Source organism: Centropristis striata, chromosome 13 (genome assembly GCF_030273125.1).
Source record: "Centropristis striata isolate RG_2023a ecotype Rhode Island chromosome 13, C.striata_1.0, whole genome shotgun sequence".
NCBI lineage: Eukaryota > Metazoa > Chordata > Actinopteri > Perciformes > Serranidae > Centropristis > Centropristis striata.
In genome coordinates this window covers 2,919,120-2,944,552 of record NC_081529.1, presented here as the reverse complement: position 1 = coordinate 2,944,552, position 25,433 = coordinate 2,919,120, and the positions used below count along the sequence as shown (strand labels likewise).

Genomic DNA, 25,433 nt, shown 5'->3' with positions numbered 1-25,433 from the left:
TCAAAGATTCAAGAGAACTAACAACAAGTTAAACACATTTTTGAGTAGCGTCATGGTGGTTCATATCCCAGAAAACTATCTTCTACTGGACTCCTCACCTTCCTGTTGGGGTCCTTTTCTACCAAAGGACGACAGTACACCGGGACGGGCACATTCTTCATGCGGTTGTCCTCTTTGTCGTTAGTGGTGGTCTAAAATCAGGAGGTGAGAGGACAGACTGGTAAATGATCTGGTTCTAACAAAGCACATCAAATGTTCCTGACTACTGATGAGAATGTGTTTGTGCTTTAAAAATGAACAGTAGCTTTCCAAATGTCACACACCACTTACTCAAAACATAACACCTCTATAGGGAGTGCTGTCACAGGGTATATCTGTATCTGTGCCTTATCTATGAAGGATTTCTTTCTGCTGATTGCTAGAACCCACTCTTTGATTGTGGCACCAAAATATGATCTTTAAAACGGAATATTCTGCTATTAAATCCCACTGTCGCTGCACTGGAAGCGTCCTGATTGGATGGCAGGAATACAAAGTAGTCACCACTGTTATATATATATATGTTTATTTGTACTCAATGTTAAAACCACTATGAGCCACTAAGATTTGATAATTCTTTGCTGCAGCACCATATAGTGATAGTCTGCAACAGTTTTCACTGGAACTATATAATTTTTCCACATATGATATCACTTATTTACGTATTCATAGTGGAGATTTCCTTTAAGGAAGAGCAATCATAAGGTTTGTGTTTTTGTTTGTGTGTGTGTGTGTGTGTGTGTCATATCAATTGTTTACAGTGTACAGAAGATTGATTATCTTGATTATCTGTAAATGTACTGAGGAAGGTTAGAAGGACTCTGAGGGTCTCACTTGCCTGTTGTCTCTTCAGTGGGCTGTCCTGAGCCGTGTCCGCCGGACCTCCGGGCTGTGGGAGACCAGAGTTAGAGCCACCTGCCTACCAACACACTCTTTGAGCTGCACAGGGTCTGACAGACAATTTAAAGCACACTTCCATGCTATGAAATCATGTTTGAATCCAAGACTGAGACGATCTACTACACTGTAAAATGTGATTTTGCTTGTTTGTTATTTTAACATATTATCCTATGTCAGTAGGACAAATGATTACTGAGGTTTTTATAATAACTCTCAACTACAAAATGCTAAATTGAAAATCCAGGTCCAACTCAATTAGAAAAGTATGTCAACTTGACTTTGGAGAAAGTGCCGGGATATTCTTACCGGTGTTAATATTCCTATTGTCAATAAATGCCATATAAAGACCAAAACAGTGAAGTTATCAAACTGTTAATGGACTCAGGAGTCAACAAGTTAGAGCTTGGGAAATTATATCCAAAAAATAATCCTGCTGTATGTCACATTTTGTGTGACATACAGCAGGATTAATAAATTAATAAATACACACACTGTATGTGAATAAATACACACACTGTATATGAACAATCCACTGAAAAGGTAAGACAATAGATAGACAATAATGTGCACTTATTGTCCTGCAGCACTTATTATTATTTGTGTGATAAATGTATACTTGTGATTCGTGACCATGTGAGGGCGGGGCTGTGTGTGTACCTGTTTGAAGCGAGACGGCACGCTCCAGCCGCACGCCTGCATGATGCCGTCATCGCGGCGCATGTGCTCACGGACCTGCCGGTACTGTTCACGCCGCTGCTCTCGGCGGGCCAACAGTGCCGAGTCACTGAGGAGAGACGCAACACCGTTACTGGCCAGTCTGAAAGCAACAGGAGGGAAGAGAAGAGAAGAGAAGAGAAGAGAAGAGAAGAGAAGAGAAGAGAAGAGAAGAGAAGAGAAGAGAAAAGAGCGAAGCGTTAGCAGCCTGGCCAGCCAGCAGCAGAACAGAGAGGAGAGAGAGGAAGAGGAAGAGGAAGAGGAGAGGAAGAAAATGAAGCAACAGCAGCTGTTGCCATCACAAGTTAAACTAAGCCAAGCAATGTGCTCATCAAACCCAACTGGAGATTCTGAAAAGATTTAAAATATGCTGAGTATGAATTTGTGTGAGAGACGTGTCTGTGGCCTGATGTGCTTACGGGAGCATCTCAATAAATTAGAATATCATAGAAAGTTTATTTATGTTAGTAATTCAATAATTAACTGTGATACTAAAATGACCATAAACCACGGCCTTAAGTGGATTATTGATCTATTTAATCACGCATGAATGGAATTACCAACTAATCCCAAATGTGAAGTGTGTGTTATTCAAACACACTTCACATCTCCAGGTTAAATACTGGAGAACGTGCTGGAAGCTTTCTACTCTCCAAGCTGCCACAAAGCGAGCAAGCAACCAGGCGTTCAGACCAAAAGCAGAGTGAGAAGCGATCAAAGATGGAGGTTTAGTGGCGGTTTGTAGCTGGTGGCTGCTCACTCTTCGGGGAAGAACTCCAGCGTGCGGTTGGAGGTGGAGATCTGGCACATGGTGTGGCTGCGTCGCTGAGAGAAACCAGCCGGCGAGGGCGACTTGTAGTGGATGTTGACGCTGTAGTACGGCCGCTTGACGGGCGGCGGGCTGGACGACGTGCTGAAGAGACGAGCGAAGCTGGAGAAAGAGAAGGAGAGGTTTTACATGAATGAATGAATGAATGAATGCTTTATTTCGGTTACAAAAAACAACAAAAATAGCTTAAACTGAAAAATCAAATTCAATCAAATTTCATTGTAACCCTTGATAATTTTAGATTATTTTTAGTCTTCTTGAAAACTAACTTTATTTCATCATTTAGTCCATTAATCCATAATTTTACACCCAAAACTGACACACATCTGTATTTGAGATTAGTTCTGACTTTCTGAGTTTCAAACATTAGCATTAACCCCCTTAAGTTATAAATCTCCTGCCTTAATTTAAACATTTTTTGAATACAAACAGGAATTGACATGTTTACCACTCGAAACATAATTTCTAATGTTTTTGATCATCATTTAATCATTCTTATTGTAAATCATGTTGTGAAATGCAGAATCTCACAATTGCCAGATGGTGGACTTCTTTTTCTCTTGGATTTGCGGACTCTCCCTGGACGCCCTGAGAGGAAACAGAGGTGAGAGTCAAAGGAAAAGAAACAGAAACAAAAAAATGAGGACACTGTGTGACTAAAGGCAACATCCATCCATCCATCCATCCATTTTCCTCCGCTTATCCGGGGCCGGGTCGCGGGGGCAGCAGGCTAAGCAGGGCATTCCAGACGTCCCTCTCCCCAGCCACAACGTCCAGCTCCTCCTGGGGGACCCCGAGGCGTTCCCAGGCCAGGAGAGAGATATAATCCCTCCACCGTGTTCTGGGTCTTCCCCGGGGCCTCCTACCAGTTGGACGTGCCCAGAACTCCTCTAACAGGAGGCGCCCGGGAGGATCCTTACCAGATGCCCAAACCACCTCAACTGGCTCCTTTAGAGCAGTAGTTCTCAACCTTTTTGAGTCGCGACCCCCAATTTAACATGCATGTTGTCCGCGACCCCCACTCACTGAACACAATCTCACACGCACAGTTCAGATCACCCAAAAAAGAAACAAAATTCCAAAAAAAGGAAACAAAATGACCAAAAGACACAAATGACCAAAAAAAAGACACAAAATGATCCCAAAAAGAAACAAAATTACCAAAAAAGACACAAAATGACTAAAAAAAGAAACAAAATTACCAAAAAAGACACAAAATGACTAAAAAAAGAAACAAAATTACCAAAAAAGACACAAAATGACTAAAAAAAGAAACAAAATTACCAAAAAAGGTAACAAATTGACCAAAAAAAGACACAAATTGACCACAAAATGATCAAAAAAAGACAAAATGACTAAAAAAAGAAACAAAATTACCAAAAAAGGTAACAAATTGACCAAAAAAAGACACAAATTGACCACAAAATGATCAAAAAAAGACAAAATGACTAAAAAACCCCCCACAAAATGACCAAAAAAAGACATTAAGTGACCAAAAAGACTAAAACACATTAACACATGAACACTTTAACACAGTGGAGACAGAGCTGACTTCCAAAATGATTTGGCCACCCCCAGAAATCATCTTGCGACCCCACCCTACGGAGGAAGCTCATTTCAGCCGCTTGTATCCGCGATCTTGTTCTTTCGGTCACTACCCAAAGCTCATGACCGTAGGTGAGGGTTGGAACGTAGATGGAGCGGTAAATCGAGAGCTTTGCCTTCAGGCTCAGCTCCTTCTTCACCACGACGGTCCGGTACAACGCCCGCATCACTGCTGACGCTGCACCAAACCGCCTGTCCATCTCACGCTCCGTTCTACCCTCACTCGTAAACAAGATAGAGATACTGGAACTCCTTCGCTTGAGGCAGCACCTCTCTCCACCCAGAGGGGGCATAGTCTAGACGGAATTGTCCAAAAAGTGAAAGTGAGGAGCATTTATGGGTACAAGTCGGGAACCGGCCTACTTTACTTATTTCAAGGGTGCTGAATCCAAAAAAAAAATGGTTCCCAAGTGAAATTTTGAGTTTTTGACCTTCTAATTTGCATATCAAATTGGCGGCCAAATTACCCATCTTGCACAGTCGTTGGACCATTTCCCCCAAGTTTTTGTAAGTAGAAAATCAAAGATGAGGAAATTAAGTTTCTGGATCTATAGTCTAGGGTCAGAGCAAGGATATAGTGGAGGCTCAGTGTCTTTTTTTATGCATATATATATATATATATATATATGCATAATATCAACTTTTAAGGTGAAATTAAGCATTATTTGTGTCATTTTTTAAGGCCGACATAAATATTCAATCAATATCACAGTATATACATAAAAAAGACACTGAGCCTCCACTATATTCTTGCTCTGACCCTAGACTATAGATCCAGAAACTTAATTTCCTCATCTTTGATTGTCTACTTACAAAAAAACTAAGGGGAAATGGTCCAATGACTGAGCAAGATGGGCAATTTGGTGGCCATTTGATACAAATTAGAAGGTCAAAAACTCAAAATTTCGCGTGGGAACCTTTTTTTTTTGGACTCAGCACCCTTGAGATCTGTAAGGTAGGCCGGTTCCTGACTTGTACCCATAAATGCTCCTCACTTCTTATAGAAGGCCTTTTTTATGAAATCCGTCTAGACTAGCAGTCCACCGTTTTCCGGCAGAGAACCATGTCCTCAGACTTGGAGGTGCTGACTCTCATCCCAACCGCTTCGCACTCGGCTGCAAACCGGCAACATTATGAATCTTAATCTGTAGTTTAAAGCTTCCTTTGGTCTACCTGATCATCTCCGTCCACCGTACGGCCTCCTGCAGCTCCATCAGTCTCTCTTTGTACTGATTCCTCTCCATCAGCACCCGCGCCATCTCCACCCGGGTGAACCGCCGCCGCTGCGTCATCGTCATGTCGCCGTCCTGCATGGGTGATGAAAACTGGGCACACAAGCCAGGTAGTCCCATTTATTAATCCAGTTCAACTTTTATCTACTTACTTCTTTGTATTCATGCTGTAAAATGTAATTCTATTTTATTTTATCTGTTTCCACAAAACCAAACAACCCAAAATATGTAAATCTGTCAACAGCTGCTTAAATATGAGCAGTGAACTCTTTTCTACAGTGACATTCTCATATAATAAAGAAGACAACAGTGATGTCTCCATCCTACTTACATCATCACCTCCTTCATCCTTCGAGTCCCGAGACGCGCCGAGAGCCTCTGCTCTTAACCTGCAGCACAAAAGCAAAAACAGCGTTACACAAACTTTATTTCTAACTGCTTCTGTGAACTTCTGGACAGCCAAAAGTCCACTAAGACTGGGAGTCACTGAGGGACCCTTTTGTATGTGAAGTTGGTGACTTAAAGCAACTATTCTCAACCTTGGGGTCGGGACCCCAGTTGGAGTCGCGAGATGATTTCTGGGGGTCGCCAAATCATTTTGGAAGTCAGCTCTGTCTCCACTGTGTTAAAGTGAAAAGTCTTTTTTTGGTCATTTTGTGTCTTTTTTTAATCATTTTGTGGTCAATTTGTGCCTTTTTTTGTCTTTTTTTTGTCATTTTGTGTCATTTTGTGTCTTTTTTTGGTCATTTTGTGTCTTTTTTGGTAATTTCTTTCTTTTTTTGTTCATTTTGTGTCTTTTTTGGTCAATTTGTGTCTTTTTTTGGTCATTTTGTGTCTTTTTTGGTCATTTTGTGTCTTTTTTTGTCATTTAATGTCTTTTTTTGGTCATTTTGTGTCTTTTTTTAGTCATTTTGTGTCTTTTTGTGGTCATTTTGTTTCTATTTTGGGTGATCTTAACTGTGCGTGTGAGATTGTGTTCAGTGAGCGGGGGTTGCGGACAACATGCATGTTAAATTGGGGGTCGCGACTCAAAAAGGTTGAGAACTACTGCCTTAAAGGATAGTTCAGGTTTTTTTAAGTGGGGCTGTATGAAGTACTTCTCCATAGTCAATGTAGTACCTGCAGTAGGTGGCAGTCAGGAACTGGTACAGAAGTTAAGCACTGTACAGGTGCATCTCAATAAATTAGAATATCATATATATACTTTTATATACTTATATATATATATACTATATACATATTAATATACATATGTATATTATATACATATTAATACTATTACGTTACTCTTCCTCTGTGTCTGTTGCCAGGACGTTTAAGTGACTAATGTAGGGTCACTAAGGTTAAAGCCGTTATGTTGATGGATAGATGTTATTGTCTTCTAACTGATGCTGTTTTTGCATCTGATCTGTTTATGTTTGTCTGTCGGGTTTGCTAATGTATTTCTCATTACATTACAGATTTTTGAAGAAGCTCTATTGTTTTCTTCCTGAACTCATCCCACGTGTTATTTTCACCTCCTGAGTTCTTCCTCCAGCTCTTTGACTCTGGCGTCCACCTTGTTCTTGGACTGCCTCAAGGCCTCCAGCTCCTCCCGCAGCACCTCCTGCTCCCCCGACAGCTCGTCCACTTTGGCAATTAGGTCATTTTTCACAATGTTGAGAGCATTTCTGTCGAGTTAAGAGCAGAAAATAAGATATCAAACAGCTCAGGGCTTTCATGTTTACACACGCACACAAAGAACAATAGTGAACTTGATTGTTAAAAATGTCACATTTAACGATATTTTTAGACCATGAAACAAATCTTTCAGTCGGTAAAAGATACATGAGAAAGGATGGAAGGTGTATAAAGATGAAAGACACATAAAAATCTTCTCCGTGTCTCTTACTTGGTCTCGAGGAGCTGTTTGTTCTCTGTCAGCAGGTTCTCCACCTCCTTACCCATTCCTGAAACAGTCACATTCACATCTCCGTTATAAATCATCAGAAAAACCATTGATTGATTTATAAAATTGTTAACCCTCTATGGTACGGTGTTGCCCTCAGGCAACATTCCCATTTTTGGCCTGTCAAATTTCTACAATGCATCTTTTTGAGTGATGCAATACTTTAAAAAAGAGGGAAGAGTATAGGGAACCAATAGCAATGCTTTAATTTGTCACATGACCTCCAGGAGGCCATATTGAAACCCTATTTTGCAGATTTTTCCCAAGGAAACAGCTTTCCCATTTCGCGCCACAAAAAAATCACTCAAAACGTCATTTCCTGGCCCTTTTCCAGCTAGAAAAAATACATTCCTACTGATAAGTGAGTAAACCTTCATTTTTGATAGTTTCATACACCTAGACTGTTCAAGAAATTTCAATGGGTCTTTGGTTCAATGTTACAATGTTTCCCACAGGCAACATTCAGACAAGAAACTGGCTTTTATAATGTTTTTAAATTTGAAATGTTATGTATTGTACCCTGTTGAAGCTACTGAATCTTTTACACATCAAATTATGTTTATTTAGTCTATTTTAAGACAAAAAAAACACTCCAAGCATTTTTTTTCCTAACTCCATCATAATGCGTACCATAGAGGGTTGAGTAAGTTTCTGAGGCAACACAGCCTTTCAAAATAGCCAGGGTAAATGAAAGTTTAATAATGAAATGAAACAAAAATGTAATGCACAGATTATCGCATTTTAGCACTCAACTTAATAAAGAAGCTAAATCAGTTTGAAAAGAAGGGTTCGATGTTAAATATAGGGAAAACAATGAGGAAGCACTCATGAAACTCAAGTTGATTAAACGATAGTTGACTCGAGAAGTCGGAGCATTATTTTTACCAACATTTTAACTTTTAGTTAGTCACCAACTTGTGGGAACATTTTGGAAGTATAACCACAACAATTCTCCTCCTCAAAATATAACATGTCATTTGATCAAAACTGTATCCAGCTCCATGAGTGCACACAAATTCACAATCCAGGGTTGGTCCTGTAACTATAACAGTTATAAAATCTTAATTATCTTAATTATTGCCAGACATAAACTGAAAATCATACGTGCAAGCAGCAAGCACTGTGCAACAGAAGCCAAGCACACAGACTTTAAGCAGGAATTTCAACACAGAGGAAAAATTTGGACATGATAACAAACAAACCAAGAACAAAAGCCAGGAGGTTCTTATGTACCAGCAGGGGTCAGTAACAAACACTAGGGATGGTTTGTGTTGGTCTGACACTGGATTAAAAACTCTGCTGTCACTTATCACAACATGAACTTTATAGAAGCAGAAAAATAAGTGCACATCTTTCTGGGTTCAACTTGTGTCAGCTTAAAGCAGCTCAGACTGGCAGATTTGCAGCTACAATGCTCGAGATAACAAACTAAGCCAATCACCACTTCTTAAAATGAATCTCTTAATTTGGTCCTCTAAAGCAGCTATTCTCAACCTTAGGGACTTGTTTCCTTTTTTTGGTCAATTTGTGTCTTTTTTGGTCATTTTGTGTCTTTTTATAGTCATTTTGTGTCTTTTTTTGGTCATTTTGTGGTCAATTTGTGCCTTTTTTGGTCATTTTGTGTCTTTTTTAAGTCATTTTGTGTCTTTTTTTGTCATTTTGTGTCTTTTTTTTGTCATTTTGTGTCTTTTTTAAATCTTTTTGTGGTCAATTTGTGCCTTTATTGGTCATTTTGTGTCTTTTTTTTGTCATTTTGTGTCTTTTTTAAATCATTTTGTGGTCAATTTGTGCCTTTTTTGGTCATTTTTTTGTCATTTTGTGTCTTTTTTTAGTCATTTTGTGTCTTTTTTAAGTCATTTTGTGTCTTTTTTGGTCATTTTGTGTCTTTTTTTTGGTCATTTTGTGTCTTTTTTAAATCTTTTTGTGGTCAATTTGTGCCTTTATTGGTCATTTAGTGTCTTTCTTTGTCATTTTTTGGTCATTTTGTGTCTTTTTTTAAATCATTTTGTGGTCAATTTGTGCCTTTTTTGGTCATTTTGTGTCTTTTTTAAGTCATTTTGTGTCTTTTTTGGTCATTTTGTGTCTTTTTTGTCATTTTGTGTCTTTTTTAAATCTTTTTGTGGTCAATTTGTGCCTTTATTGGTCATTTTGTGTCTTTTTTTGTCATTTTGTGTCTTTTTTAAATCATTTTGTGGTCAATTTGTGCCTTTTTTGGTCATTTTGTGTCTTTTTTTAGTCATTTTGTGTCTTTTTTTGGTCATTTTGTGTCTTTTTTTATCTTTTTGTGGTCAATTTGTGCCTTTTTTTGTCATTTTGTGTCTTTTTTTGTCATTTTTTAGTCATTTTGTGTCTTTTTTTGGTCATTTTGTGTCTTTTTTAAAATCTTTTTGTGGTCAATTTGTGCCTTTTTTTGTCATTTTGTGTCTTTTTTGTCATTTTGTGTCTTTTTTTGGTCATTTTGTGTCTTTTTTGGTCATTTGTGTCTTTTTTTGATCACTTTGTGTCTTTTTTTGTCATTTTGTGTTTTTTTTTTTTTGGTCATTCTGTGTCTTTTTTTTGTCATTTTGTGTCTTTTTTGGTCAATTTGTGTCTTTTTGTGGTCATTTTGTTTCTTTTTTGTATGATCTGAACTGTGCGTGTGAGATTGTGTTCAGTGAGTGGGGGTCGCGGACAACATGCATGTTAAATTGGGGGTCGCGACTCAAAAAGGTTGAGAACTACTGCTCTAAAGCAGTGATTCCCAACCGGGGGGGCCCGACCCACCCTATATGAAGTTTGATGCGAATAAACCTTTTAGTTTCAGCCATTTATTGGATACAGTCCTGGGCGTTCTTTTAATAGACAAAGTGATATTAAAAAAATCTTTATATTTAATCAACTTTCACATTCTGTAAGTATTTTTACATTTCCAATTTTTACATTTCCTTATCACACGATTGCACCTGCCTTTGAAATCTAAGATCCTCATGGTACACAATTTTAAGTTTCTAGCATAAAAGGCATCAATTTATTTTTATATTTTATATTTCTGTCCTATAGAACATGTGTAGAATATTTTTTCCCCTTGTCAATTGTATTTGTCTTTGTGTTTTTTGCCTTTTTAATCCACATGGTCGCCCATAGAGTTGGAATAAATTTGTTTTCAGACACAATTTTCTGTTAATTGTGGTTTCATTTTCATTGTGATATGTTTGGAAGAGATTGATTAATCAAGTTTTGAGAAGATATATACACTGCTACATACTTTATCTGTCAAGAATAAATCACATTGTCACAATCAAGTCATGGAAAAAGCTAAAAAATATTTTATTCCAACTTTATGGGCGACCATGTAATTTACCTAGTGTTAAGTCGAGCTTTTATTTAACTATTTTATTATTATTATTGGTATTATTATAATTAGTATAGCTTTAAAATCTATTTTATTGTTGTTTTTTATCTTTTTTAATCCATCTAGTTATTTAATCTAGTTCCATTTCACTCAGTTTTATTACTATTACTGTGACTATTAATAATATGTTAATTAATATACTAATTAATAGGGTATTGCATTTAACTTGCTCTGACCATATTTCCTGAACAAATTAAAGTCACAATTTTGATATATGTTATGGAGATGAAAGGTTATTTTTTTAAATTAATATTAATGTATTATTATTTTTTTACTTAAAAACAAATCTGAAAGATCATTTGTTGTTAAACAGCACTATTAATTTTTAATTAATTTTGATAAATGTGGAGATCCATAGAAAAAGGGAAATTTGTGTTTCTGTAAGCAGAAAATGTTAGTTTTTTAAATGATTTTAAAATAAGAAATATCATAAAAATAAATACCATAAACGTTCAATGTAACATTTATGTCACATCACAGATCTTCAGACATTTAGGGGTAGTATATTTTTAAAAACATAAATGTGTTTTATGTGGTCCACTTTTCTGTTGTATATCCCCCAAAATTTTCCTTTCAGGATAACTGGGTCTGGGTTCTTATGGGATAATGTCCATATTTTTATTTTAACCTCCTGAGACCCAAGCTTTTGTTTGGTATGTATTGTTAGTTTCTCCTAGATATTTTGGATTTGTAGGACCTGATAAATACAAAAACCAAGCATTGTCTTTGAACAGGAATTAGTTTTTGAAAAAAAATAATGGGTTCATTTTACTGTATAACGCAATTAATTCACCAGTGAATAAAACTTTTTATTTCCTTACATTTACACCCTCTCATTTGAAGAATGATAGTAAAAGTCTATTCGTTTTCAAATGAATACTTCCTGATTAGCAGAGTCGGAACTTGTTGCTAATGCTAAAAATAGTCAAACTTGCACAGAACATCAAACTACAAACATTATTAAAGCACAAATACTACTAAAAAAGTTTTAGCTATAAAATCTGATCAGCTTTGGTACCTGGACACTTTTGTCTGGGTAAAAGCTGTTAATTGACTTTACCAAGATTCTGCCATCTGATTTTTACACTGATTGATGTGTTGTTCTCATTCTAGAGTGCACAGTTATAGTTAAGAAGAATGAAATATAAGGTCCAGAAAACCTAAAATGAAATGTCCACATATGAGGACGCAGGGTCACAGGAGGTTAATGCCCTATAAATTAGGTGCAATTTATTGACAAATATCTAAAAAAGTAGATATGTGATATGCAAAGGTGGCACAAAATGTAAATATTAAGCCACACAGAAAAAACAGACACAAAAAGGGAACCAGAAGATGTGAAAGCTAAGAGGCCAGGGAGATGACATAACAAGCAAATGTGACCATGGGCGAAGGCAAGGTGCGCCTTACCGAAGAAATCATCACGGACTGGAGGCAAAAGAAGAAGAAGAAGAAGAAGAAGGGAGGGGAGAGGAGGAGGAAAGGCCACAGATCAGAGAGGAAAAAGAGACGGACAGGGATGGAAGAGAGAAGAGAGGATGCTGATAAGCATTTATTAATCTGGACTTGAAGAAAAGCAGCAGGACTAAAGAACACAAAAGCTGCGATTTGGCCCTCGAACTGAAACAAGAGAATATTTCTTTGGAGCCTGGTCTCACAGAAATCCGTGAAATAGCCACGGAATCACTCAAATTTCCGTGAAACTGACACGGATTTCGCTACAATGCAAGTTAATGACAGTCATATCCCGTGGCTATTCCATGGATATTTGTTCCTATTGGTTTGTTCCAAGTCTCGTGACTTTCAAGGTCCCGGCGGTCAGAATAAAAAACATGGCGGACAGTTCTCTCATTTTTAGTGAAAAAATTAATATTTTGACTTTGTTTCTGCATAAAAATGGATTTTGATCACATTTCTAGCGAGAAATATATGTTTTATTTTCTAAATATTCACTCAGTGAATGTACATAATCACTTTGTATGTTGGAATAGCCACGGGATATGACTGTCATTAACCTGCATTGTAGCAAAATCCGTGTCAGTTTCACGGAAATTTGAGCGATTCCGTGGCTATTCCACGGATTTTGAGTTAAGCGAAATCCGTGGCTATTTCACGGATTCCTGTGAGATCATGTTGTTTCTTTGACCCGAGACGAGATAATCAAATATCATCATGTATATTTTAAAGTCCCAGTGAAACAGACTTTTTTTTTTTAGAGAATATTGCTGTTGTGAAATGATGTTTTTCTTATTTGAAGATGAGGCTGGGTAGGGGGTCATTCTCAACCAAATGTAAGTCTGGGAGGTATAATTTATTATAATTTATTATAATTTAATACAATTGCCTGGAAGCTTAGAGTATGCTGACTGATATAGCTTGTAGCGATCGCTAAAAATAAAAGTAATTTCACTGTGACTTTAAAGGGACAAACAGGAAAAAACTGTTTCACTGCATGTGTGTGAATATTGGGCTTCTACTGTATCATCAAAATTTCCAATTGCTTCGTCAAGCAGCAAAATAATACCAATATATTAATAATAAAAATTGTGGTGATGTTGATTTTTCTTATTGGGTATACACTGGATAATATCTAGTCTTAGATGTGGTGTTTAGAAAGTAAAGAAGAAGTCGAGAGTAAAAGAAAAATATACCAACCAATGCACGTTCAGATACACACCTGAGAACTCGCCTATGGGTGTCACCAGCAGAAGCACATAAAAAAAAGAGGAAAAAAAGGAAACGGGTGAGAAGTTATCAGATGGACAAGAAAATGGATTAAATTCCCCATACTATTTCTGCCGTATAAAAATCTAGGGACAATAATCAAAACCCCAAACAACCCAGAAAATAAGAGAAACAAAATCCACCAGAATCCCTGAAAAAGTGTGTTGGCCCAAAAACAGAGACGGACTCTAAGATAACTGATAAACATAACCATGAAGTGCAATAAAAAAAATAAGGTCTGTCTTTGAAATGGGCTGCATTAAACATGCGTCTGCCCTGTAAAAAAAAAAAAAAAAAGAGCGAGAAAACGAATAAAGTAGAAAGGAAGAATAAATGTAACACTGCATGAATGAGCAGCTGGGGTTGGGTGCAGCAGCAGAGGCAGAGCATGATTTATCAGGAAGTGATGAGCTGCTGGTGTTTTCCAGCCATGCAAGGAAAAAAGAGTCATTCACACATGGAGCTCCTGCCCTGCAGTTAACGCAAAGCAAAAACAAATGCTGACTTTGTGTAACGCGCGCACACTGCAAAGAAAAAGAAAAGTTGGGTGAACTCAAAATTTCAAGGCAACAAACTTCTATAAAATTTTAAGTTGGACAATTAAACTAAATATCTTTTAGAGTTTGCTCAACTCTGAATTTCTCTGGCACGATTGTAACACCGCTATGAAATTTCAGCTAATGTTGCGACCACAATTTTGAGTTAGCATTGATACGCTAATGGCTACTCTTGTAGCTGTAACAAGCAGCGCCGCTAGCGTCAGTTAGCCGCTAGTATCAGTTAGCCGCTAGCATCAGTTAGCCGCTAGCTTTCGCTAATGACCGAATTTCCCAACAAAGAAATAAGAGTTATCAGAACTATTGTCCCTTGTTGTGAACCCCAACTTAAAGATATAAGTAACAACAACTCACCAACTTGTTTTTGAGCAGACAACTGGCTTCATTTGTTGTGCTAACTTACATTATTGCCCTAAATGTCAATAATTTATATTTCCAAGTTTTACCAAATTAAATCACTGTTTTAGGTCAAAAAATACAAGTTGGCTTTTTTGCAGTGCATGCATCCGCCTCCCTTTGGATCTTCACTGAGTAATATCACATACTGGCCTGTAAGCACAGAGTGGAAGTGTCTAGCTTCACTTCCAGAGCAACAATGAACACCTCAGGAGGAGGTGAAGGACGCAGCACTGTTCTGCCATTTTTCTTTGAAGTAAATACTTACCATAGACCAAAAGAGACAGTGGCAAAATGTACTTTACTGCCAAGCTTTTAAGGGACAGTTCACCCTAAAATCAAATTGCACTTGATGCACTTTTGTTTATTCATTTAGTTTTGGTGTGAGTCCCAGAGTGTTTGAGATATCGGCTGTCTTGTGTATTTATTTTGGACTTTGGGGTGAACGGTTCCTTGAGGGAAAGTGTTTAAACTAATTGAGCTGTCAGTCAGAGTCCTGTTCATACCTAGCAGCTCAGCGCCTGCATCTACATCTCCAATGATGTCCGACTTGGCGTCTTTGATCTCGTGGTAGAGAGAGTCGGTGTTGATGCCGAAGGCCTCATTCACGATGCCCTGGGAGGGGCTGAAACACACATTAGACATCATAAGACAATAGCAATTAAAAGAAAAATCACTTGTATTCTCTTAAATTACAGCAGCAGTATGTTCTAAAAAAGCTTCTAAACCAAAAACTACACAATCAGTTTCAGCAGGAGTGTGATACGAAATCTGACAGAAATGAAGAACATTGACAGCCAAGATCACAGGTTTCCCTGATGTTAGTGTATGTCATGTAAACACTGCAGCAAAGTGCCTGGAGCAGATGACCAAATACAAACATTGCAGCAGAAAAAAACGATTGAAATGGAGCATTCTCAATGCTCGGAAACCTGAAGTTTTCTCTCACAGGGATTTCTTTTACATATGTTAACAGCATTTTTGACACTTGGGTCACATTTAATATGAACATTGTAACATTATATGTAGGACAGAAAATCAGGGAAAACATAGTAAGTATTAAAGGCCAGTTTGAGTGACAACTTATTTTAAATTTGGGGGGTTTTTTGGATTAAAAACTTCGTTTTTGAGCCAACTGATTACATATCTGCACACAACAAAACACGTTCTAACGTCCCTCTCTACCTTTAAAAACCTCCTGAAGACCCAGCTCTTCAGCACCACGATAATTCTACTCCTTAAAGAATTGTCACTAGCACTTATTGCTGCACTAATGGCTGTTACTGCACTATACCTTGATTGTTTGCTTTTTTCTTCCTGTAAGTCACTTTGGAAAAAAGCACCTGCTAAATGACTAAATGTAAATGTAAACTGTTTGCATTTAAATTAATGATTTTTGCTTTGGACTGTCATTATGTGCTGCACATGTAATGCAGCCACAGTGTATTTGTACCTGTTTCCTCCTCCGTACACACGGGGGTCTACACACATGTCCAGCTCAGGGGTAGAATCAATGATCTCCTGAAACTCAGACCACTCGTCGCTGCTTCCCATACCTGTAAAACATGACGCAAACACAACAGAATAACTTTCCGGCATTCAATATTTGAGAGGAGGGAACAAAGCTAAATGCTGCGTCACCTTGGGAGAATTCAAAGGAATCCTGAAGGACAGAGAAGATAGTTCTCTTGGTCAATGCAATTGTTTGTAAAACTATTTTCTGATAACGACCGGGTTTATTCTTTCATCTGTCACCAGTTTATTTATTTCATTTTTAACTGTACTCATTTCAATCTTCATATAGTCTTGTCCCTGATCTTGTGTGTACTTTAATTGATGTTGAATGTGGTGTATGAGAATTGTGGTTGATTGTTCTTATTTTATCATGGTGCTGCCTTCTTGGCCAGGTCATTCTTGAAAAAGAGATTTTAATCTCAATTAATTTTACCTGGTTAAATAAAGGATATTGATTGACTGATTGAAAGTTTGAAAGTCATGAACTCAGACACCACAAACTGAGGATGTATTCGGTGACTCTCTCTTACCAATGCTGACATTCCTGGTTTCCTGAGAAACCTGCACCTCCATATTCCGGCTGAGCCGCTTGGCACTTTTCCTGCGGTTCCCCGCCCGCATCCCTTCAAACTCAGATTGCGGGTGGAAGCCCTCGTTGATGGGGGTGACGGTGGCGGAGGGGACGGAGGAGGTGGGTGTGTTGGACTTGCTTCCTGTGCTGCTGGGTGTGGCCGCCACTGAGTCGGACTCTGATCCGTCCTCCTTAGTGGGTACAGACGACGACATGGGAGCAGGAGACAAACAGCTTTATATGAGCATCACATAGTGAAGGCCAGGTGGTGTGACTGACAGAATGACACCAGATACACTCATTTTGACTTAATCCACAGCTCCATATGTTGTAGTATAGTTCCCTTTAGTTTTCTAGGCTTCATATAGTAGCTAAAGTCTTGGAATTCTGATTTAACCCATTAAAGCCTGGAAAGCGGATATGTCGTTTTGTAGTATTTGTAGTTTTTTTTCCACCTATTTTCAGTCTCTTGGCCAATGAAATGCATCAGAATACATGTGGGAGTGTCGCAATGCAACATGGGACTTTTCTAGAACTTTGAAATCATCACCAAAAAAAGACACAAAATGACCAAAAAGGACACAAAATTACCCAAAAAAGACAAATTATTTAAGAAAAGACACAGAATTACCCCAAAAAAGACTCAAAATTATTAAAAAAGACACAAAATTACCAAAAAAAGACACAAAATTACCAAAAAAGACACAAAATTACCCCAAAAATACACAAAATTACCCAAAAAAAGACACAAAATTATTTAAAAAAAGACACAAAATTATTAAAAAAAAGACACAAAATTACCACAAAAAAAAGACACAAAATTACCAAAAAAGACACAGAATTACCAAAAAAAGACAAATTATTTAAGAAAAGACACAGAATTACCCAAAAAAAGACTCAAAATTATTAAAAAAAAGACACAAAATTACCCCAAAAAAAGACACAAAATTATCAAAAAAGACACAGAATCACCCAAAAAAAATTACTAAAAAAACTTCAGGTTTTGCAGGCATATTTTCCAGGCATTTTAGGCTTAAATGGGTTAATTCAGTGTGGGACTTGGGGACAGCTTGTCCAGTATGTTTAAGTCACTGTCACAGTATATGTGCTACATACAACTAATCAAAACTTGACTAACTCCTAAAACTTTAAAGGGATAGTTTTAAGGATTAGGGTTTTTTTTAAGTGAAGCGGGGAACATTTAAACAAACACTTAAACTAATATCCATATATTTAGGTGGCTAAAACACATTTTGGACCTTATATATCTTTACTTGAACTATCCCTTTAAACTCTGCATGTACTCTCAGCATGTTTTTGTAGTGAAACACCAGGAGAAGTCACAGAAGAAAGCAACACTGTCCCCTTTTTTTCTTACCTGGGCTGTTTCTCCCACAAATAAAGCACTAGTTAAAAAAACAAAACCAAAAAAAACAAGGGACATTTGGACAGTTAAGCTCAATGCGCATGTGTAAATTAAAACACAAGCACGCATGGTAGAAGCTCCACGACTGCACAGTTATAAAGAAAATGGGAAAAGAAAAATATGGACCCCTGCTTGCTTGAGTCAACATATATACTGGGTCTAAATGTGTCCGATGCAAATGTGCATTTCTATGCTGACGACACAGTTATTTACTGCTATGGATCAACTCTTGTTCAGGCTATTGAATCTTTGCAGAAAGCTTTTGTAGCTGTACAAAACTCATTAATTCACTTGAAACTGGTTCTCAATGCCGATAAAACAAAGCTTATGTTATTTTCTAACAGTAAAAAATGGCCTCAAATGGTTCCCCCAGTGTCCACTCTTGAGGGCAGCGAAATAGAGTTGGTTCATATGTATAAATACTTAGGAGTCTTAATTGATGATTCACTCAGCTTCAAGCCACACATAGAAAATCTTGTGAAGAAGCTGAGGTTAAAATTGGGTTTTTATTTTCGAAATAAGTTGTGTTTTTCTTTTAATGTAAAAAAACGTCTTGTCACTGCAACATTTTTATCTGTGTTGGATTACGGAGATCTTTTGTACATGAATGCTGCTGCTAAATGTCCGTTTATCATGCTTCTTTATGTTCATTACTAGCTGTCAGATGTCCACTCACCATTGTGAATTATACTCTCGGGTAGCATGGCCTGCTCTGGCCACTCGAAGGGCTCAGAGTCATTGGTATACTTTCATTTATAAGGCAATATTGGGACTGCTGCCTTCGTACATTTGCAGCTTAATTACTGTGAGAAATGCAGGATCTTATTCTCTTCGTTCACAAGATCAATTGTTGCTTTCTATCCCTTCTGCTCTACAGAGTTGGGTAAAAGGGCATTTGTTTACTCTGCACCTTATGCTGGAATATGCGCCGGAAAGAATGGAAATTAACTGAATTTGTTTCTTTGAGCACTTTTTAATCCAAACTAAGAGTTATTGAGGCCAATTCCATAACATGCACTTGTTTCTCATGATGTGTTTAAGGTCAGTATGTTATGTAAATATGTAACTGTATTCTGTGTTTGCTGCCTCTTGGCCAGGGCTCCCTTAAAGAAAAAGAGGTTCTTAATCTCAATGGGATATTCCCTGGTTAAATAAAGGTTAAATAAAATAAAAAATACTGACTTTAAAAGGCAGAGTTCTAAGTGATTTAAACAAAAAAATAGTTTCCTCAAAAAGTGACACAAGCAGGCCAGGGAGGGGGTGTGGTCCGTGTGGGCGTGGCTAGCAGGACGGGCAGCGCTAAGGCCGGCCCCTCCCCCTTCCACTCCCCCGTGGAGGAGGACAGGGCCGCTGTCTGTCCCACCTGATAGGCGGAGCAGAAGGTAGACTGGCCGAGCTCGTTGACCTGCCAGATGTCTTTCCCGGGCATCATCCTAACTCCCCCGAGACCCCCACGTACCATGCCCTCGCCGCTGGGGTACAGGCTCAATGACGGCGGGCGCTCCGCTTTGCTGCTGGCAGAAGAGACACAGAGAGGAGAGGACGAAGGTGAGACTCATTATTGTACTCGTTCATTATATTTAATCTGTTTTTCTTCCCCAGGGCTGGAGTTTTTCCTGGCATGCATTGATACAAGGCGGAAAAAAAGAACCTGAACATGAGTTCCAAAATATGCTTATTTTCTTTTTTGCCAACTTAGAAGATATAAGAAGATATAACTACCGTCTTACTGTCTTTTTTTTGGTCATTTTGTGTCTTTTTTTGATCATTTTCTGGTCGATTTGTGTCTTATTTTGGTCATCTTCTGTCTTTTTTTAGTCATTTTCGGTCTTTTTGGTAATTTTGTTTATTTTTTTGGTCATTTTGTGTCTTTTTTTGATCATTTTCTGGTCGATTTGTGTCTTATTTTGGTCATCTTCTGTCTTTGGTCATCTTCTGTCTTTTTTTAGTCATTTTTTAGTCATTTCGTGTCTTTTTTGGTCATTTTGTTTCTTTTTTGGGTGATCTGAACTGTGCGTGTGAGATTGTGTTCAGTGAGCGGGGGTCGCGGGCAACATGCATGTTAAATTGGGGGTCGCGACTCAAAAAGGTTGAGAACTACTGCTCTAAAGGGCTGTGTTATTGACTGGATCATGTTGAATACGGTTTACCAAAAATGCTGAATACATGTCAAGGAGTTTTCAGTAGGTTGAAGTTGCCCTAGCTTATACTAACCTAAAGTCTGGGACACAACCCTCCCTTAAAAATAGAATTGTTGCTTTTACACTTTTACACACAGAAAATATAAAAAGTATGTAAGATATTGTGTTAATTACTGAGCTTTAGAAGTGCTGGCAGGTTGTAACCTTCAGACAAAGCCAAGCTAGCTGTTTCCAGCGTTCATGCTAAGCTAAGCTAAGCTAAGCTAAGCAGCTGGTGGTTGTAGCTTCATATTTACTGTACAGACATGAGTGGCATTAATCTCATCATTTAACTCTTGGTAAGAATGTTAACAGATATTAAACAGTTTTACTGATTTCTGAACACCCAGAAAAAAACATATAAAACATGAGGAACTCCACTTTGAAACAGCAAATGCCTGCAACCAACCCCTGTCCTCATTATGTTAAAAATAGCAATATGGAAGTAGAACACAACAGGGGAAGAGATTTTAGGGGAAAGGCAAAATTGACAAGCCCCTCAATGAGAAGCAACAAGGGCTCTGAGGGCATGCAGTCCAGTCCACCAGGCCAAATGCATTTTCCTCACAAGCTTTCTTATTTGAAGATGCAAGACATTCAAACAGAAGGAGCATCAATACAGGCAACCACAGGTAGTTTGTGGAAATCTTTTAGAAAGATATTCCTAAATAACAGGAAGTAGTTCCTTATATGGCTGATTTACTACATGCAGTCTTTTGGTTGCATATTCCTAAATAACAGGAAGTAGTTCCTTATATGGCTGATTTACTACATGCAGTCTTTTGGTTGCATGATGCCTGAACAAAACTAACTGAAACTGTGTGTGCAGCCTGCAGATCAGTTTATCCACATCTAGGGCTGGGCGATATAAAAAATACGTCTCGATATATTTTTTAATGTGATATGAAATTAGACTATATGGCATAAATAGCTGTAGTTCAATTTATTTTCTTTCTTTATATATAAATGCTGCCCCTACTAGGGTTTGTCATATTTACTTCTTTTGTAATGTTCGTTATTCTTTTCTCATATGAATATCTGTTCATTTCAGAAAAAGATTGGCCAATTTAATTTGATAGGCTATTTTTATTTAAGATATTTTTCTAGTTAATTGTGCACTTTATGGAGCTTTGATTTTTTTTAAAGGTACTTCTGTTGTTATACAGTATTTATGTTCACTTAAATAAACGGTTTCAATAAAAATACCTGTGACATGTCATATTTGGCTTTGACTTTAACTGAACATTTGCTTTCACTTTGCGATAAAAATATCAGGATATATATCGCATATCGATATTCAGCCTAAATATATCGGGATATGACTTTTGGTCCATGTCGCCCAGCCCTAACAGCTCAAACTGCTACTGTATGTGTAATGCAAAATGTAAAATACACCATGTTTTTTCCTTTTCAGAAAAAAAAGGTGCAAAAGAAACCTATTTCTTCCTTTGCTTAATAATAATAATGTGTTTCCATATTAACTGCTTGATCTTTACTTAATACTATTGTTTCACATTTTGGAAGACAGACAGACAGACAAGACAAGACAAGACGAGCAAAGCAGGCAGACAGACACACGGACAGACAGAAAAAAGGAGAAAAATGGATTACATTGCTTTATATGACCTCTGAACCATTCCTTATTTCATAATTTGTTATTAGGATGCAGCATTATACAGTCATGGTCATAAATTCACAAGCATTAATGACCAACAAAGCAAACGCGTAACAGAATACTATCGTTATACGAGCAAAAATATGAGGAGGGGCATCATAACTTCTTGGTTTATAGACGGAGGAGCCGAGAGAGGGAGGAGGTGAGAGTTGTTGTGGGACCATGTTTGATTTACCTTTTCCTCCATGTGTGGCGTTGACTGTGCAAACAGCAGCAACAGAGAGCAAGCCAGCAGGACAGACAGACAGACGGACAATGATTAGAGAGAGACAGGAGACAGGAACATGCCATGACACACAAACACACACACACTTTTTTTAGTCGACTAAATGCACGATATGTCATTTTCTGCTGCGAGGGTTCTCTCAATCAAAGTGATGACAAAAGATGGAGTGTGGCATCATGGGAGTTGTTGTCTTCACCACCATTAACCCATTGAGGCCTAAAACTGCCTGTAAAACCTCTGGGCGATTTTAAAATCAGCCCCTAAAACCTGAAGTTTTTCTGGAAATTCAACAGAAGTGTCAACGCTTCTACTAAATAATAGATTTTTCAGCCTCTGTAGCAGATAGAAATGAAATTCAAAAAGTATTTGAGAGCTTATACAAATACTACAAAACGACGTATCCGCTTTCCAGGCTTCAATGGGTTAAAGCAACACTGCTGTCAGATTCTCCCCGTAAGGATTCTTTTTTTTCTTTCAGTGTTCAAAACATTGTTTCTCACAGGACGTCTCAGGGCCGAACTGCTGCTAACATTTTACTCAGTCTAAAGATCGAGACTTCCAATGACTAAAAACCTTCACCAGTTAAGATATATAGTTAAAAATGGCCATAATCCAAGAGGTGCATTTTAAAAAATCGGTAACACTTTACAATAACCATCTAAGTGATGTTTATAGATGGTTTATAAACCAATTATTATTAACCATTTACAAAATTCTATACATATTTAATCTTTAAATGTTTTCAAGCAATTTCTTAAAGGCGTAAGAATCATTTTGAAATCATTTACATACTTAATATGGTGTTAAAAATGTTATGAGTGTAAAGCTATTAATAAACTAATAATTATGTTTAATTATGGTAAAGTAATCTATTTGGCATTTATAAATTATAGTTCAACATTATTACATTTTCTATTCACCATTCTAAATGGCCTATATACGGTTTATAAATGATGGTTAAACATTAATAAACTATCTGTTTACCATTTATAAATGGTCTATTTACATCTATAAATGATGGTTATTGTAAAGTGTTACCAAAAATGGCCTAAAACTGGAAAAAATGTCAATTTATGACCGTTTCTGACAGACAACTATTAGACCAAATGAAACAGAGCATTACCTCGATTAAAATTATGTATTTCTCTAGGTTTATTAGAAACATTTGGGATAATGAAAGTACACAACTGAAAACATTTATATGACATAGGTCTAGTCGTTTTTGGACATTTCATTTCAAAGTTACAAATTATACCTTTACAGTAATTATTAACTTTTTTTTTAATAAATTCTGCAACTTTCTGAAGATTATTCTTATTAAAACCACTCCGGATAATCTGCTGTTTTTGTTCAGAATTAATTCATCTTGTAATCCTAATCAGAGTTTATGACGCAAACCATGATGACAGCTATCCTAAAACAAAACAAAAATCATCATGAACAAACAGCGGCCTGATTCAGGGCTCTGTTTCTAACAGCTGATGAAGATTTGTGGGATTAGTCAGTGTAGCTGAATAGATATTCAAGAAACTGTGTATATAATCATGTTGCAGGAGGCGACAGAAGCTGCACCAGATGTCCGGATCCTTGTCTTGCTTTGTGCTTATACATATTCAGGATTCATGGTTTGGCAGATTGCTCAACACCGCACGCTAAAAAATAAAGTCCAAACGTTGTTTTGTGGGTAAAAAGTAGCAGCTGTTGGCCAGCACCAACACAATGAAACATGTTGAAACTTAAAAATACACGAAGGACAAAACATCAGCAACAAGACAACAAAACATGAGCTATATGCACAACCTTTACACACAGAAACATTAAAACTCACGTTCGTCCACAGCCGGGGCCTTCTGATTGGCTGTTGCTTCCTGCCTGCTGCATTTTGGACCGCTCTATGTGCTCAACATACATCTGGATCATCTGTGACACACGAAGGCAAGAAAAAGAAAAGATGTGAAAAAACAAGAGCGAGGAAACATACGAGGTCGGCACATTAAGTTATATATATATACATATATATATACTACCGGTCAAAAGTTTTAGAACACTCCAACTTTTCCAGAATTTTATTGAAAATGATGCAGTTTAATGTCTCAGTGTACTCTGAAATTAATGCATATAACAAATAAACAATTGAAGTTATAAAATAAATCATAGAATCAATTTAGAAAGGAAAATGTATTCTAAACTGTTGACTCATGGAAGTAGCACCTTAACAGATAGAACAGCTGAACACACTCAATGGAAATCAAATATTCTTCAGAAAGTTCTTCCCAACTCTGTTGCAGAAGTTCCCTTAAATGTGGAGCAACTTGTAGGTTGTAAGTGATCAAGAAAAGTTGGGACACCTGTAGGAATTGGTAGCAACTTAGCAACTTTCAAGGCTTGATCAACCTCCGTTGCTGCAGAACTGCTTTAAGTTGTTAACCCATTTCTTGTTCCCTGAAAAAGGCCTACTTGTATAATTCTGAAATGTACATTATTTTTCAGTTTTGGTTAAGCTTACCTTTTTTATTTACCTCTGGCAGTTCACCACTTACCTTTGTACCCTTTCAAGCTGTTCATTTGACTTGAACTGCTTGAATTTCAATAAAAAAATGGAAAAATTGGGGTGTTCTAAAACTTTTGACCGGTAGTGTGTATATATATATATATATATCTATATATATATATAGATATATATATAGATATATATCTATATATCTATCTATATAGGTCTAGGGACTTTGGTTTGCTCATACCTCAGTGTGGCGCTGGTGCAGAGCGTTGTACTCTTTCTTCATGTCTGATTCTCGCTCCTCCAACCGAGTGACTGGGAGACAGAAAGAGAAGAGTTTAACAGCACAAAGACACCGGGAGGCCCCGATAGTTGTAGCAAAGAGGCAATCCTGATGTCATTTTGTTAACTAATGTTCAATCTTGCATGCAAATATTTATCTATAATCTAAAGAGAAGAACATCTATCTCAGAAGAACATCAAGAAAAAACATTACGGCCAATAAAACATGTTCACCAGTATTCCTACAGAACTGATAAGTGAACAAAAGCACTTCAATATAAAAATAGAACATCCTCCAATAGTGTGTTTACTTCCCATTCTGTCTTCCCATTTTAGCTTTAGTGTCACGTTTTGTTATATTTCTGTATCTGAAGGAAAACTTGATTGAAGAGCTGCAGAGTTATTAACTGAAATGCATCCATTCCCTTTGACAAGTGTCCAGGTAATGAGACTGGGCATGTTATGGACTTCTTGTTCACAAATGAATGTCAATTATGTCAATTACTTTTAATGGATGTTGTTTGTTTTCTCGTAGTGGTGTGTGTTGGAATTAAGTTGGACCTGAGTACGGCATCAAGAGCAGCCACACGAGCTGCACGTGTAGTATATCAAATAACATGAGTTTGTAGTAAACCAGAGGTGTCAAACTCTGGCCCGTGGGCCAAATTTGGCCCGCAAGGAAATACCAAATGACAACCAGAGCTGGCCCGCCGGTATTATACAGCG

General features: G+C 37.4%; 1 protein-coding gene across 3 annotated transcripts in view; it reads right to left on the bottom strand.

Annotated features, from left to right (window-relative positions):
* Positions 1 to 25,433, bottom strand: part of mapk8ip3 (mitogen-activated protein kinase 8 interacting protein 3) — a 55,122-nt gene that overhangs the window by 15,881 nt on the left and 13,808 nt on the right. Inside the window, exons 3-19 of one of the 3 annotated variants that reach the window (XM_059348253.1) lie at positions 24,670 to 24,740; positions 23,757 to 23,848; positions 19,211 to 19,358; positions 16,381 to 16,612; positions 15,789 to 15,891; positions 14,842 to 14,960; positions 13,336 to 13,347; positions 12,069 to 12,086; positions 7,211 to 7,268; positions 6,837 to 6,989; positions 5,651 to 5,708; positions 5,261 to 5,412; positions 3,014 to 3,070; positions 2,414 to 2,584; positions 1,597 to 1,756; positions 860 to 928; positions 99 to 191 (exon numbers count right to left, since the gene is read on the bottom strand). In XM_059348253.1, coding sequence (XP_059204236.1) covers positions 99 to 191; positions 860 to 928; positions 1,597 to 1,756; positions 2,414 to 2,584; positions 3,014 to 3,070; positions 5,261 to 5,412; positions 5,651 to 5,708; positions 6,837 to 6,989; positions 7,211 to 7,268; positions 12,069 to 12,086; positions 13,336 to 13,347; positions 14,842 to 14,960; positions 15,789 to 15,891; positions 16,381 to 16,612; positions 19,211 to 19,358; positions 23,757 to 23,848; positions 24,670 to 24,740 — 1,766 coding nt within the window. Of the gene's footprint in view, positions 1 to 98; positions 192 to 859; positions 929 to 1,596; positions 1,757 to 2,413; positions 2,585 to 3,013; positions 3,071 to 5,260; positions 5,413 to 5,650; positions 5,709 to 6,836; positions 6,990 to 7,210; positions 7,269 to 12,068; positions 12,087 to 13,335; positions 13,348 to 14,841; positions 14,961 to 15,788; positions 15,892 to 16,380; positions 16,613 to 19,198; positions 19,359 to 23,756; positions 23,849 to 24,669; positions 24,741 to 25,433 lie in introns of all 3 variants that reach the window. The other 2 variants (XM_059348251.1, XM_059348252.1) reach the window with 2 other exon arrangements.